The 15,380-nt window shown below is 39.1% G+C and overlaps 1 protein-coding gene across 5 annotated transcripts; it reads left to right on the top strand.

Annotated features, from left to right (window-relative positions):
- Positions 1 to 2,944: 2,944 nt before the first annotated feature.
- On the top strand, positions 2,945 to 14,868 carry ZNF800 (zinc finger protein 800). 5 transcript variants are annotated; one of them, XM_056481907.1, is made up of 6 exons: positions 2,945 to 3,060; positions 3,635 to 3,745; positions 5,991 to 6,086; positions 7,596 to 7,739; positions 10,065 to 11,820; positions 13,158 to 14,868. In XM_056481907.1, the coding sequence occupies exons 2-6, from the start codon at positions 3,685 to 3,687 to the stop codon at positions 13,165 to 13,167; spliced, it is 2,067 nt and encodes a 688-aa protein (XP_056337882.1). In that variant the 5' UTR covers positions 2,945 to 3,060; positions 3,635 to 3,684; the 3' UTR covers positions 13,168 to 14,868. The 5 variants fall into 5 exon arrangements, with proteins under 5 accessions (XP_056337882.1, XP_056337883.1, XP_056337886.1 ...); XM_056481908.1 differs by having other exon boundaries at positions 2,951 to 3,060; positions 3,638 to 3,745; XM_056481911.1 differs by having other exon boundaries at positions 2,951 to 3,060; positions 13,154 to 14,868.
- The last annotated feature ends 512 nt before the right edge of the window (positions 14,869 to 15,380 follow it).

The raw sequence follows: 15,380 nt of genomic DNA, 5'->3' as shown, positions 1-15,380 counted from the left end.
TTTTTACACAATGAAATCAAATCAGATCCGAGTTCCAGTTCAACCTCTTGGATGAACAACTGCAGCAGTGTGTTGTGAAGTGAGCTTTACCAGAATCTTTGCTACCCTGATCCAAATTTCTCTTATTCAATGGCCAGCTACTGGCTGAAAGGACTTCACTCTCATGCACCCTCCTCAAGGCACCTTCTGCTAGGTCAGATAGAACAATCTGATCTGTGCTGGCAGCTTTTATCAGTCCCAGAGAGGCTTTGCACATGACTGGCTGACTGGCCAAAATTTGAGTGTGGTTGTTTGCCCATGTTACTAATTAGTTACACTGTAAACTACATATGGAGTTAAAAGCAATATACAGATCAGGGTCTTCCACCCACAATCAGGTTATAAGGTTAGCTAAATTCCTAAGATTTACACATGCATGCAACAGTACCCATTTAAGGTCTTCCTTTAGTGTGGAACACAAAAGTTATGAAAAAGAATTTAAGATAAAATAAGATTTCAGTTGCTGTTTGGCCATCTCCCACAAAAATATGCATTTCCACCTTCTAAAAAAATACAGCAATAGAGAATTTGACTTTTGTTGGAATTTCTTCTAGTAGGAAGGCAGAAAGGCACATTTTTGTATAACTCATGTCATGGTCTTTTATGATGAAATGAATGGCTGAAACCAGGGAGTGTCTGACGTACTGGAGGACAGGGTTGATGTGGGAGGACAGCTTGAACAAGCTGGAGAACGTCCTGACAGGACAAAGCCTTGCACCCAGGGCAAAAACCCCCAAGCAATGGTACAGGCTGAAGACTGACTAATGAGATAGCAGCTCTGCAAAAGAAACCTGTGTGTCCCAGTTAAAAAGTGAAATGAGGGTCACACTGCAAGTTTGGGGCAATTAGGACCGTGCCACATTCACAACAGGTGAAGGCAGATTATTCTCTAGTTGCCATTTGCAAGGCCACATCTGCAACACTGTGTCTAGTTTGTGCTCCTAAGTATGCAAGGAATACTTAGAAGATGAAAAGTATCCAGAAGGTAACTAACAAGGTTCCAGGGGTTGGAGCATGTGAGAGAGGGAGAGACTAAAAAAACCCAGATTCTCGCTTGAAGATAACATTGAAAGGACATCACAATCCCAATGCTTCACTGAATGGGGGGTTATTAAAAAGGAGGAACTTTACACTTTCTTGGAGGTGAATAGGAAAAGAACAAGAAAGAAAGGCCATTGACATTGTCTGGATGCCAGCTTCCCTCCAAAGCTGCTCTATCCTTTCCCTCTTCAAATGGACAGGGGAGGAAAAATATCATGAAATCTTATGAGTTGAGATAAGAATGGGGAGGGATCTGTCACTGTCACAGGCAAAACAGGGCCAGCTTGGAGAAATAAATTGAACACAATCAAAATCAAGAGTAGGACAATGGGAAGTAAAATGAATTTTAAAGGCACATTTTCCCTACTTCTCCCTCCTTCCAGGGATTAACTTTATTCCCAAATCTTCACCTCCTCCCCAGCAGTGGTGCATGGGGACAGATGGTTACTGTTATGGTCAGTTCATCACATTATTTCTGCTGTGCTTCCTTAGGGAGAGGAGTCCTTCCCAAAGGCTGCAATTTTTAATGAACTGCTTCAGTGTGGGTCCTTTTCAACAGAGAGAAAATCCTTCAGGAACAAACTGTTCCAGCACGGGTCCACAAGTCCTGCAAGCAAACCTGCTCTAGCGTGGCCTCCTGTCTCCACAGGCCACAGATCCTGCCAGGAACCTGCTCCAGGATGAGCTTCCCACAGGGTCACAGCCTCCTTTGGGCATCCACCTGCTCTGGTGTTGGCTCCTCCAAGGGCTGTAGGGGAATCTCAATTCTGGTGCCTGGAGCACCTCTTCTCTCCCCATCTTCCTTCACTGACTTTGGCGTCTGCAGAGCTGTTTCTCTCACATATTCTCACTCCTCTCTTCTCTGGCCACAATTACTTTTATGCAGTAACTTTTATTTCTTAAACATTTTGTGTACAAGTTGATGGCCACAGATGGTTAAGCTCTCTCCATGTCTGATATGAGAAAGTGTGAGACATCTTACTCACGAACAGATTGTAATGTGACTTGGAACTTTGAAACCAGCACACCTATCTCCATTAAGTGATGCTATTACAATCTAGAGCTTGACAGATTGTTTCTGTGTTAGTACCATCATTTAGCATTTTCCCTGTAATCATGTGCTTATTCCTGACATTACCTTACAGACTTTTCTTCAACGGCAGAAGTTTTTCCTGAAGTGTATGAAGACCTAATCTTACCCTTTCCTTCGGCAAAAGCCAAGTATCACCAATTCAACAACCCGAGGTGCTACAGAAGTGCACTAAGAGAGCACAGGACTGAGCAGGACCCTGTGGAAACGCATCCGGAGCCACCGGCTGCCTTGCCGCTCACTGCACTGCACCGACGTCCTGTGGCCGGTATTTACCATAGGGAACGCACAATTCTCTTTCAGAACACGAGTTTTTCCTCCAGGCGTTCAAAACATTAATCTATTCCTTGGCAGGTCTAGCAGTTTTACTTCATATTTTTTTAACTGTGACGGCGCAGACCGGGCTGAAAGCGGGCAGGAATGCCAGCTCCGGGGATGCTGGCGGCTCCCACTCGCGTCTGCGGGCACCGGTGCCCTCAGGACAGCGCTGCGCATCAGGGCGCGCGCGGCGGTCAGCGCGGGCCTTTCTCCCCGCCGGGACAAAGACGGGGCCGGTTCCCGCCGCCGCTCCGCCCGCCGGCTCGGTCTGTAGCAGGCGCTGCGGCTCAGCCCGCCCGGGGCTCCTCCCGCGCCCCGCCGCAGCCCCGCGGGCCCGGCCGCCCCCGTCCCGCCCCGTCCCGCCCCGTCCCGCGGCCGCCGCCGGCACCTGTGCGGCCGGGCCGGGAGCGGCGAGCGCGGCGCCTGCGCACTGGGCGGGCGCTCGCCGCCAGGACCGCAGTCACTTCCTGCCCCCGTGCCCATCCGGCTCCGGGGTCAGCGGCCGCCGCTCTGGCGGGACCGGGGCGAATAAAGTTTAATTCGGGGCGGGGGAAGCCGCCCGTCCTCTCCAGGTAGGGCCGGCCCGCGGCACCCGCCCGTCGCGCCCGCCCCGTCCCGCCGTCGGCGCCCGCTGTCACCTGCGGCCGCGCGCCGCTCCCGCCCGGGCTGCGCGTGGCGGGCGGCGGGCGCGCCCCGCTCCGGCTGCGGCTGCGGCTGCGGCTCCGGCAGCGCCGCGGGAGCGCCGGCCCGGCGGCGGGAGCGCTGCAGCCCCGGCGGCCGGGGACGCGCTTTCCCCTCGGGAGCCCAGGGACACCGTCCCGTCGGCGGGGCTGCGAGGTGCGGACGGAAGGCGGCCCGCGCAGGGGCGCGGGGCCGTGCGGCCGGGCCGGGCTCGGTGCGGGGCGGCGGCCGGGCTCTCCCGCCGGCCGGGGCGCAGGTGGCGGCGGGCGGAGCGGGGCCGCGCTCCCGCGGCCGTTGCACGGCGCGTCGTGAGACCTGCCGGAAACAATGGGAACTTTCTCCTGCGCAGGGGAGCCGCTGCCTCCGGCCTGCCCGGCCGTGCTGCCCTACGGAGCGGGTCTGCGGGGTTGGCGCGCTCCTGAGGCGCCTGTGCTTCGGCAGTGACAGCTAATTTGCTTATTTTAGCAGAAACGAGCTGCTGGATGTAGAAGGAAAGTAGGTCGTGCGCACGGAAAATGCCTCTAAGGGACAAGTGTTGTCAGACTGACCACCACCACCATGGATGCTGCGAACCAGGTATAGTGGTGTGCGATGCTTCGGCTGTTTTGCATATCTCCTTCATTAAGAGCACACAGAAACTTGAGGGAGTTGCGAACGTATATCATTAGTGTGAGCTCTAAGTACAAAAAGTTTCTGAATTTTGTTTGGAAATGTTTTTTTTTTGAATCCTTGAACTGTCGCCTTAAAATCATTTCAGGAAGAGAATACTTTAGTTCCTGGATGTGGGATAATCCTCAGGCCACCACATGGGTGTTGTATGCAGTCAGCAGAGGAAGGCAAGAAGTTGTATGAAACAACTGACCATTTTGTTTCCAAAAAAATGCAGTGTTCTCAGTTTTTTTGTGAAATGGTGTTTCTGGCAATCATTTGCATTTGTTGTCTATATTTTTACTCTGTCTTCTCTGGTGAATTCTGGTGAAATTGAAGATCTTAGTCCCACAGGAGAAAAACACCAAGTCCCAGAACAACTCTTAACATTCCATGCCTGAGTGATGCAAAAGATGCCATCAGTGGAAACTTCAATGAATATTTTGAAGGTTCAGCCAACCTATTAGATGCTTTTGAAATTATTCTGCTTATTGTTATAATTGCTATTTTTAAAGGCAATTTTGTTTCTTTTTGCCTTGTTACAGAGTTTATTTGGATGCTTTCACTTTTGTTTTGAGAAGAAAGACATCATTTTGGGGAATTGACAGATGGAAGTGTGAGCATAGTGACTTTGATTATGCCCCTTTAAGGAAATGTAATTTGAGAGCAGATATTGTTCAGTTAGTACAAACATTTCTTGGTGTTCATGATGAAAGGTTTTTGAGTTGTTCCAATGCTTTAAAAAAATGAAAATACTTTTCTTGCCTGACAAATTAACAGTGATGTGTTAGGTCTGCTTCACCTGTGTTACTCCTCTTGATGTCAGTAGGTGTTGTACGTGCATATTAGAGGCTGTATACAAACCAAAATGTTTCATTTTGAAGTGTAGGGAGTAGGCTAGTAGAATACAATATGTCATTGTGTTAGAGATCCCCAAATGATTAGCTGATTTGTCATGGTTGTTATGTGTTTGTATGAATTATATATTATGGAACCAGCATAGTTGGGTGGAGTGTTCATTCTGTTGTCCTTTTTTACAGTGCTTTGTTTTCTAATGTTCTTTTCAGCTGGAATTTATTTATAACCTTTCATCTTTTAGCTCAATGTTCCTGTCAAGATTTGTTAGTGTTTTGCACTTCTTATTTCTAAATAGTTTTATACTATCAACTGGCCTTTATTAAAAATAGATTTTTTTAGAGATCTCAGTGCTTCATTTAGAAATTAAAACCTTAAAATGGTGTTAAAATCAAGCGAAATTGTTAAGGTGGGAGCCAGTTTATGAAGTGCCAGACTGGCTGTTTAGTCAATAAGAAATATAAAGGAAAATTTTACTAATGGTTTTGCAAACACATGTTTCAAGAAGTCTTCTTATTCCTGTAAATTTGGGTTTCCCTCTGGGCAAAACTTAATTGCCATATCTGTGTACAGCAGTGAAGTGCTATTAATTTTCATGTGCATAAATACTGCATATTGGAATGGCTAAACATTCTGATTAATATATGTTTTAGTTCCAATAGCTTTTGCAAAGAATGTTATGTGGAATGAAACATCAGAAATAGAGTATTCCCTCAGCAGCTTATTTGAACCTGAAGAGTTTATTGAATGTTATTTTCGTGGTTAAAAATACTGTGATAGTATTTTTTTGGAATATGCTATGTATCTATGCTTGTGCATTTTTCTGATCATTGCTACTTTAAATTTGGCTTCAGTGTATAGGTGCATACTAGCAACATTGAAATCATGTAGTGAAGTATTTGGTAATGCTGGTAGCACAGTATTTGGTAATGCTCTTTTGTACATGTCATTTGGTTTTAACAAGTAAAGTAGGGAGTAAAGTAGATTGTTCTAGGGAATTACATTAATTGACAGACATTTCTAGTGAGTTACTTTGGTTTTATATATTTATATGTTTCTGTGTTTGTTACATATAGCTTTGAATGCACATTTTTTAAGCAATCAAAATGCCAGCAAACTGTCAGAAGGCATCATGGTTGGAAAATGTAGTGTTGACTCTTTTTTAATTCAATATAAGTGAAAATTTTAGGGTAAGGGTACTTTTAGTGTAGTTCTCACTGTTCTTTTTGGCTAGTTTACTGTATGTATGGAAAATTCCTGAATTACAGAAATCAGCTGAGTGATTTCTAATGGCTTATTGTCCTTTTATATATTTCAGTGCATCTGTTGGAACCTGGTGATCCTCCGTTATTGCAGCAGCCTCTGCAGACATCAAAGTCTGGTATTCAGCAAATCATCGAGTGTTTCCGATCAGGTAGGAAACCCTGCCTGACCCTTAAAAAGTTCATTACCTTGTTAAAAGAGTGATGTTTATTTAATATATTAAAATAAACAGCACCTGACTTTATGGGTATTTGCAAAATATTTGTAGATTTTTGGAATGCCCTGTTCCTTTTAATAAAGGTTTTCATAGAAATTAATGAAGATACAGATCTTGCTGTATAGTTATCCTTCCAAAACCTTGGAAATTTTGTTGCTCTGCTTTGTCATTTCTGCTGCTATTATCAATGAGTTTATCATAAAACTCCTGAGGTGAAGAAAATACTTCATCTTGAACGTCTTAAATTGCTTTTAAGGTGTTCCTTGATTGATTTTGGGAGTTGTAATACATAGCAATGAGCAGCTAAGCATTTGGGGCAGTGTGCCAGGGAATATGGAAACCTTCAGAGTTTCCAAGCTCTTTCTGCACTTCTAATGTGGTGAACCAAACATTTTATTTTCACAGCTCTTGGTCTTTAGTGCTACTATCTATTTGTTTCTAGATTTTTTCACGTAGAGCTTTTAAGTGTATGAAGTGTGTCATATATTAAAAACAGTATTACTGTGCAATGAGTTGGACAAAAGGCAAGAGGATTTTGAGACAAAGATTTTACCAGCTAGTTTTGAACAAGCAACATTTAATTATGGAAAGAGAGTATTTGATTCTTGTGGTAAAGGAATAGAAATTTTGGACAGAGTATTGTACATAACTGTTTAAGTAATTTTATCACAGGCTTCTGTCATTCAAAGCATTAAGAATAGAAAGTGAATTTGAGCCTGTTTTTTTCCTGAAAAAGTAACTGCTTGTAAAAGGCATTTTGGTATTTCTGATAGGGAGATATTTATTACTGGTGTTCTGTACTGGTTTCTTATGACTTTGGTGTTATTCATCAACATTGGCAAATTTTAGCAGAATTTGACATGGTATCACCTGCATTGCAATCACAATATACAGTTAGATGTAACTACAAAATAGAGAAGACTTCAGTAAGTCTTCTCCAAGGAGCTGGAGGCAGCATGTACTGGCAGAAGATTGACTTGTAGTTTTTTGCTTTATCAGGTGCTGCTTCTATGTGAAATAGCTGTATGTGTCATGTTTTCTTAGCACTGTAGGATAACCCTAGAGAAAAAATACTACAGGCTTCTTTACGTGCACTATGTGCTTGTTCTTTCCTATTGGGCAATTGTATTGCAACAACCAAATACCATAGTAAGAACTCTTCCCTCATGTTAGGTGTCAGTTTTTATTGTAATTCATTGCCTTTTCTCTGTAAACTGTAATGTGTGTCATCCTTGAGGGGTTTTTTCATCATAGTTTCGTCTTCATAGTGAAATTTGGAGCATGTATCATAAACTTAGAGTACAAATGATGAAGTAGCATTAACAAAAGATAAAATGCTGTTATAATTATTCATGGTCTAAAATATTTCCACTTTCATGGGATGATGTGAATTAAGAGATGAACAGAAAACCTTCCTTAAGTGTAACATTTCTTTTATTACAGGAACGAAACAACTTAAACATATCTTGTTAAAAGATGTGGACACCATTTTTGAGTGCAAATTGTGCCGGAGTCTCTTCAGAGGATTGCCAAATTTAATTACACATAAAAAGTTTTATTGTCCTCCAAGTCTGCAGATGGATGATAGTAAGTATTATTAACCTTAATAATTTTTAGTGAATGTTTAGTGAAGCTATGTGAAGTTGAAAACCTTATCTTTCTTTACCATTTGCACAAACATATCTGAAACAAAAATGCAAAGAAAAGAGATGGGTCTAAATTTCTCTAGTAATGTATGTAGATCATTTTTATGTTATTGAAGGAGCTACAGCAATGACTTTATATGAATTAACAACCAAGAGCCATGCCAATATTATAATTGGATAGCTAGTTTATACATCTGGCACTCTTAACACTTTCCATTCCTTCTTCCCCTTTTTCTTTCCCATCTGAACTTCATTGTGAAAGATAACAAAAGCATTTCAAAGGACTGGGAAACTAATCTCACAGAAAACAGAGTGTTTTGGTTTTAGTCCATCATAGCTCTGATGGACTTTGGCTGCTCCTGTGAAGTGACCTGGGTCGATATTCTTAGTAGTCTCCTCTGTTGAGGAAGCCCGTAACAGTGCTTGTGTCATGGATGCAGTCTTTTGGTCTTAGTCAGTATGAAACACAGACTAGAAGTTTACCCTTTTTTTAAGGATCTGTGCTTGAATAATGCTGTCTCTTTTCACTTGCTTCACTTGACTGTTTGCTACTTTAACACATCTTACGTAATCATGCCTAGCCCAACGTATTTGTTGTAGAAAATAATATTATTAAAAGAAGTAACTTAAATGATGAGGAAAAAGCAAAGAAATATATTTTTAATGGAAAAATAAATTTGTTTTTGTCTCATTTCACTGACTTTTTTTAAATCTGAGTAAAGTTTATTAATTTGGAAATGTGTCAGCATTCAAAAATATTTTGTAAAGCTAATTATCTTGATCTCTTAACTAGATCAATATAGATGCAATGAGGAGTTTTCTTTCCTGATTAATGCCTTCCTGCCTCAATATTTCAAAAATTAGGAACAGAGATATACTTTGATGATTCTTTTCACACACAGTGTCAGCTGAAAGGAGAATGTGAAAAGGCTGTTACTGTCACCTTCCTCAAATGAGCTTGTTTGAGCAGTAAAGAGTCACAGAACTTCTCTGTGAGAAGGGGTGACTTGTAGCTTCAAAGCAAGTTAGAAGGGCATGTGACTTTAGATGCAAGAGTTTCTAAGCAAAGCAAGATTACCCAGAGGAAAGACTTAATGTCCAGCTCCTGGCATTTGAGCCTTCATTTAACTTTCTGATTAACTTTCATATGTTAATATGAAATAACATGCAAGTAACATACAAATAAAATAACTTCTGTTCACTATGGGAAGTACAAATAAAAGGAATAATACTACACACTCTGAATAAAACTGTATAAATACTTGTGCTTTATAAAAAATTGAGTACAGTTACTGAACTAAGTGGGAGTTTTTTCAATAAATATAGTGACCAAGGGGCAGGAACATGGCACTCAGTATAGTCATTAAGTAGTCTTAAAAGGTGGTATAAAATAGGAAGGACTTTTTACCCTTGGTAAAAGCTATATAGATAGGCTTCTTTGAAACTGACTGTAGAGGCTGTTAAAAATTCTGTATTAAGAAATGGCTTTGGAGCAACAAAACAGCCTGTTGTTTGTACTGACACTTTCCATGTATTGCTGGGTATGTGGAAGGAGTAATTCTGACTGTGGTTTTTTAATTAGCTGTTACCAGGATTCACATCTTTAAAAGTATCCACAATGATTTGAACTGTGTCATCTCACCTTTTTAGTGTAGGACCCTGGCTTCCTAGTTGTGATATTGCAGATGCTTTGAGTGTCACACTGGGAACTAGAGCACTGAACTAATTTGGCATTTAAAAAGAGAATATTACTGAGACCTGTAAAATATTATCTACTTATATCTTCATGCAGTGTTCAGGTTACACAGATGTTTCATTCTTTGGTAAGGTTTGTTCAGAATTCACAGAGAAGAGCTTATTTCCAGAATTAGGTTCCTTTATTGAGAGTGCCTGTATCCTGCAGTAGGAAAATCGGTTTTTAATGATACTTCAGGCTGAGTTGCACACCTGCAGAACAAGCTCAGTTGAATGATGTTATTTTTGCCAATTGACACAGTTTTTTAAAGACCAGCTTAATTCCAGTCATAAAAATTTTTAGTTCAGGTGGCTTTCACATTAGCAAGCAGGAGGGTTATTTCCGATGTTGGCTTTTAATAAAAAGGCAACTTGTAATGATTACTCAAAGCCTTTGAGTGTTCAGAGAGTACAAAAGAGGATTTGTGGAATTTTGGAGATGGAATTCAGGTAGTGGTTAAAATCTACTTTGAAATTTAAGTAATTGGAAAATACTAAATGATTAAAAAAATACTTTTTCCTCTTTTCACAGACCTCCCAGATACAAAAGATAAGCAGAGTCAAGCCATAAATGACCTTCTGGAAGCAATCTATCCAAGGGTAGATAAGCAAGAATATATCATTACTTTAGAACCTATAGAAACTAATCAAAATGCTGTATTTCAATATGTGTCAAGGACTGATAGCCCAGATGAGAGCACAGAAAGTAGCCATACCCCTGATCAAGTTCCAGTACAGATACAGGAACCCAGCACTGAGCAACCCAAGACTGTTTCAGCTCCAGCCCCACTCCCAGCTGGGGAGACTGTAGAATTACCTCCTGCTGATCCTGTTACAAACAAGGTGATACCTACTCCTGAAGAACAGCCGCCAGCAGTGACTCCTGACTTGGACTCTCTGGATAATTCTGATTATGGCCACCAGTTGATTTGTTGCCTCTGTAGGAAGGAATTTCATTCAAGACGCAGTGTACGCCGACACATTCGAAAAGTACACAAAAAAAAGATGGAAGAGCTAAAGAAGTACATAGAAACAAAAAAGAAACCAAACCAGTGCTCTGCAAAAGGACGAAATAAGAATGTTCTCGTAACATTAGGTAGAAGTTGTCCTGTGTGTTATAAATCATTTGCCACAAAAGCCAATGTAAGGAGGCATTTTGATGAAGTTCATAGAGGATTAAGGAGGGATTCCATTACTCCTGATATAGCAACAAAGCCTGGGCAACCTTTGTTCTTGGATACAGTTTCTGCTAAAAAATCTTTTAAGACCAGAAAACAAAAGTCGTCTTCAAAGGCTGAATACAATTTAAGTGCATGCAAATGCCTTCTGTGCAAGAGAAAATATAGTTCACAAATAATGCTGAAAAGGCATATGCAAATTGTTCACAAGATAACTCTTTCTGGGAAGAACTCTAAAAGAGAGAAAGGACCCAACAATACTACCAATGGCACAGAACTAAAAGTTGAACCAGCAGATTCTGTAGAACCTTCACCCCCTTCCATTGCGCTTTCTCCACAGAATGAATTAAAGGGAACAAATCATTCAAATGAGAGAAAGAACACACCGTCAGCACAGAAAAATAAGGTCAAACAGGACCCTGAAAACCCTAAATCAACTTCTAAATCAACTACTAAATCAACCTGCAAATCAACCACTAAATCAACCCCTAAATCAACCAATGCATCTGCTGCAGGTGGCCAGCAAAAAACCAGGAAGCCAAAACTTTCAGCTGGCTTTGACTTCAAGCAGCTTTACTGTAAACTCTGTAAGCGCCAGTTTACTTCTAAACAGAATTTAACAAAACACATTGAATTACACACAGATGGAAATAATATTTATGTTAAATACTACAGGTGTCCACTCTGCTCTTATGAAACGCGCCGCAAGCGTGATGTGATAAGGCACATAACTGTGGTTCATAAAAAGTCACCACGCTACCTTGGGAAAATAACTGCAAGTTTAGAAATAAGAGCAATAAAGAAGCCAATTGATCTTGTTCTAAATAAGGTGACAAAAAGAGGCTCTCAGAGGGATGAAACAAAACAGATTGGTTCAAAACAGGATGTCACCTCTAATTCTCCCAGTAAAAAGTATGAAGGAGCTGATGTTGGTATTGAAGTAAAAGTAACAAAAAACTTTTCTCTGCACCGATGCAATAAATGTGGGAAAGCATTTGCCAGAAAAGCTTTTCTAGAACATCATAAGAAAACCCACAAAGCAAATGTATCTCATTCACCTGAAGAAAGTAAAACCAAAGGCAGAAGTACAAGATCTAAAGCTGTTGTCTGGTGAGGAAAAAGAAAAAGTGTTTTGTCCTTCCTTTTTTTTTTTTTTTTTTTAAAAAAAAAACAAAACCCAACAATACCACTGCATTTCTTTTGCTGTTATTGATTTATTGCTGAAAACATATTTTCCCATAGATTTTATGGCTTAGTGGCTTAAATGCAAAAGTAGATGTCAAATTTGTTGGTTTGTTTTTTTTTTTTTTAGTGTTTTGGAAAAGAGTTAAAATTTAAATTTGTCATTGTAGAAAGGTGGAATGTAGATTAAACTATACTAAGTCAACTCTTTAAACTGTCTTAAGGCATCTGTTGTAATCAAGCTAATACACATACATTTTTAAAATGGTAATTTTTTAATATTAACAATAATTTTGTATGGTTTGAATAACTTAACTCATTTAATTAACTTTTCTGTGACCATTTAAAGAAGTACTAAAAGTACTAAAGTAAAAGCTGATAAGAGAAAAAATCTCTATGAATTTATTGGAATTAGCATTTGTGAATTTAAATTCTTATTTTGTATTGCCTACACATTGTCAACAAAAGTGCATAGAACAGGTTTTATTAATATAATTTGGTTGCTTTGTCACTTTGATTTAAAATCATTTTGGGTTAGGTTCCTGCAAATACCTTTGAATTCATCATTGTTCAAATCTTATCAATGTTTTTGCTTTAAGCATTGATACATATTGAAGTCTGGTCTAGAATTTTCTAAACTTCTACTTATGTGGTACTCTGGGAATTTTTTACACTTGCAGGGGTTGTGTTTGTAGTTATTCTGCTTTCCGTAGCTTTCAGGTTAAAGGTGGCCTATTTTTAGAGGACCTTTTAAAAAACAGAATATTTGTGTGCAGTCACTTTGTATTTCAAAATGACCAACTGATGGCTGAAGGTTGGGGATTGTAATGAAAAATATGATGGAGGGAGACTGTAGTCATACTTGTAGGAGTTTTCAATGTACTTATACAGAATCACCTTTCCAGCATATTTGGTAACAAGAAAACTAAGTATATGTGCCTTGTGCTATATTTCAGCTCTGAAATGCTATTTTCTGGGAGGTGATTTGATTTGAGTTCAGCTTTCACAGTGAATAACCACCTAGTTATGTTAAATTGTGATGTGGTGCTCTTGTGACTTTCTAATAAATCCTGACCAAATTAGGCAGAACTTCAAAAATGAACTGAGTTGAACCTTGAATTATGCTGAATTCTAGAGGGAGATGACTTCTGCATTTTGAATAAGAATTAAAAATTTAACTTTATAAATTATTTATGTTGTGTAGTGTAAAACAATTATGTGGGTAAACTCAAAGTATTAATTTATTCCCATTTCTCTTCAGATAGGTTCAAGTGATGTTCGGGAAGTTTGAAGTTCATTTGAATGAAAAAGACTTTAGTTTGTTGTTGGAACTGCTAATTCTTGATAATGGTACTATAAGGAGGAAATACTTTCATGAGCTGGTTTTTTTCATATTATATTACTAATCATTCTGACTGCTTGTAGGACAGTACCACTTCCCAGAACACTGAAGTAGCTGAGGTGAAATGCACATGCTTCTAAATTAGCAGTTATCTCTATGCAGTTGTAGTTTGATCCAGCATATAACAAACTTCCTGAAATTGAAAAAGGGTATACCAGAGACAAGGTAATGAACAGCAGCTGTGGAAGAAGGTGGTCTTTCCTCATTTAGGAAATCTTCAGAAAACTCATCGTGCATCCTGGTCTTCCCTGGTAGTGCTAATTGATGGACAGCTCAGACTTTGATGTGATATCCTACTTTGGTAAATGTTGTGTTATATACTGTTTTAAATTTATTACAAATGAATGTATAAGAGCAAACAATGTAGTGTTATTGGCTGAATTCTACTAATTATTAGTCTTTGCCATAAATTCAGTTTGTTCATATTGACTAATTTCCCAGTTCAAGGACATTCTGAATTTCACTGTGCTGAAGTTGCTTCGAAGACCTCCATTTTGTTTCCATATGTGATTCATGGAAAACTTTGTAAACATCTAGGAAGTTTACAAGAATATCCACATTCCTATATCCTTTAATTTTTTAAAAAAAATTTATACACAAGCACTTTAATGATAGTTGCAGTTTATTTTTTCAGTTTATTTTTGAAAGATCAACACACTAATGTTAATATGAAGGTAGTGAATATTTGCTGATGTATTATAGACAATCTGTGCACAACCACTTATAATGTTAGCTTATTTCATTAAATATTAATACAAAGGGAGGATAGTTTGGGAGAAATTCAAAATATATTTTCTCTCAAAATCGTAAATGACCACTGTGGGTAGCACTTGACTTTGTGTAATTGGAAAATGTTTTAGATACCTTTTTTTAACTTTTTAATCAAGATTGTAGTAAAACAGTTGCATGCCTACCATTATGAAGTTCTTGGCAGGTTTCATGCGATCATGGGTTTTGTTTTGGGGTTTTTTTTGTTGTTTGAGAGGGGTTTTTGTTTGTATATTTTTTATTTTTTACCTTTTAGAAAATATTTTGTTTAGTGATTTGTGTCAAATTGCTACAATTTGAAAGGTATTGTACATCAGAAGAAATACCATGTTTTTTATATCGGTTCACTCCCTTACTTAGGGAGGTGCCTCGTGTTCATATATACTTTTTTTGTATAAAATATATCTAAATGTTGATCACAAGATCAGGAGTAAAAATGCTTTTATGGATAGAGAACTATTTGGCCCTGTTAGTGCATTGCACTAAAAATACTGTGAATGGGAACTAAGATTGTAGCTTTGCTCAAAATGTTCTATATTGAATGTACATGCTTTTGTTTGGATAAATGTACTGTATTTGATGGAAAATAAAGCAGACTGGAAATGATTTTTAACTGGGCATAAACAGAAAGATGCTGTGTTTGTAAACTTGGGATATCTCACTCCACAATTGAAAATTACATTGTTTGCATTTTGTAAAGTTTTTGTTGATCATTGAAGCTAGTTGTTTGTAATATTCTGTTGTAATAAATGTTTTTTGGATTTTTTTTTAATTAAAAATTTGGCACTTGTGGAGTGAACACTTCACACTGGTGGTGAACCGTTGCTGTATTTTTGGCAAATACTGCTCATACTGGCCTTTTGTTCCTTGTGAAGGAATCTCTTCCTTCACTGAGGAACTCTTGTTGTTACTCTTTTAGAACAAAATATTGAAGATAGGCTATGCTGAATTATTTTTACAAGAAAATAGGATTACCTAGTTTTCCATTGGAAATAACATTGATGGCTGCTGAATGTTCCTTGTTTTCATGGTTGGATATAAAAAGGAACTGCCATAACCATTGTTTATTCTTTTGTAAAAGAAGACATTAGGCTATTAATGCAAGTTCATTTTAAGTCATGTTCCTGAGTGCCTGCAGATTAAGATTGGGAAATTGAAATGCAAACATAGAATAACTGTTCATTTCTCAATTTATCTTTGTGGTTTCTGCTGTCTGTTCTGGGTAAGTGTGTAATCTGCATTTTGAAGTATGTGAAGATGAATTTACTCCTATATCAGTGGTATGCTTTTTGCTCACCAGCACACTGGATATGAGTTT

This window comes from Oenanthe melanoleuca, chromosome 1A, assembly GCF_029582105.1.
Source record: "Oenanthe melanoleuca isolate GR-GAL-2019-014 chromosome 1A, OMel1.0, whole genome shotgun sequence".
NCBI classification, from domain to species: Eukaryota; Metazoa; Chordata; class Aves; order Passeriformes; family Muscicapidae; genus Oenanthe; species Oenanthe melanoleuca.
The sequence above is the reverse complement of the archived record's forward strand: the minus strand, read 5'-3'. Positions and strand labels throughout refer to the sequence as shown.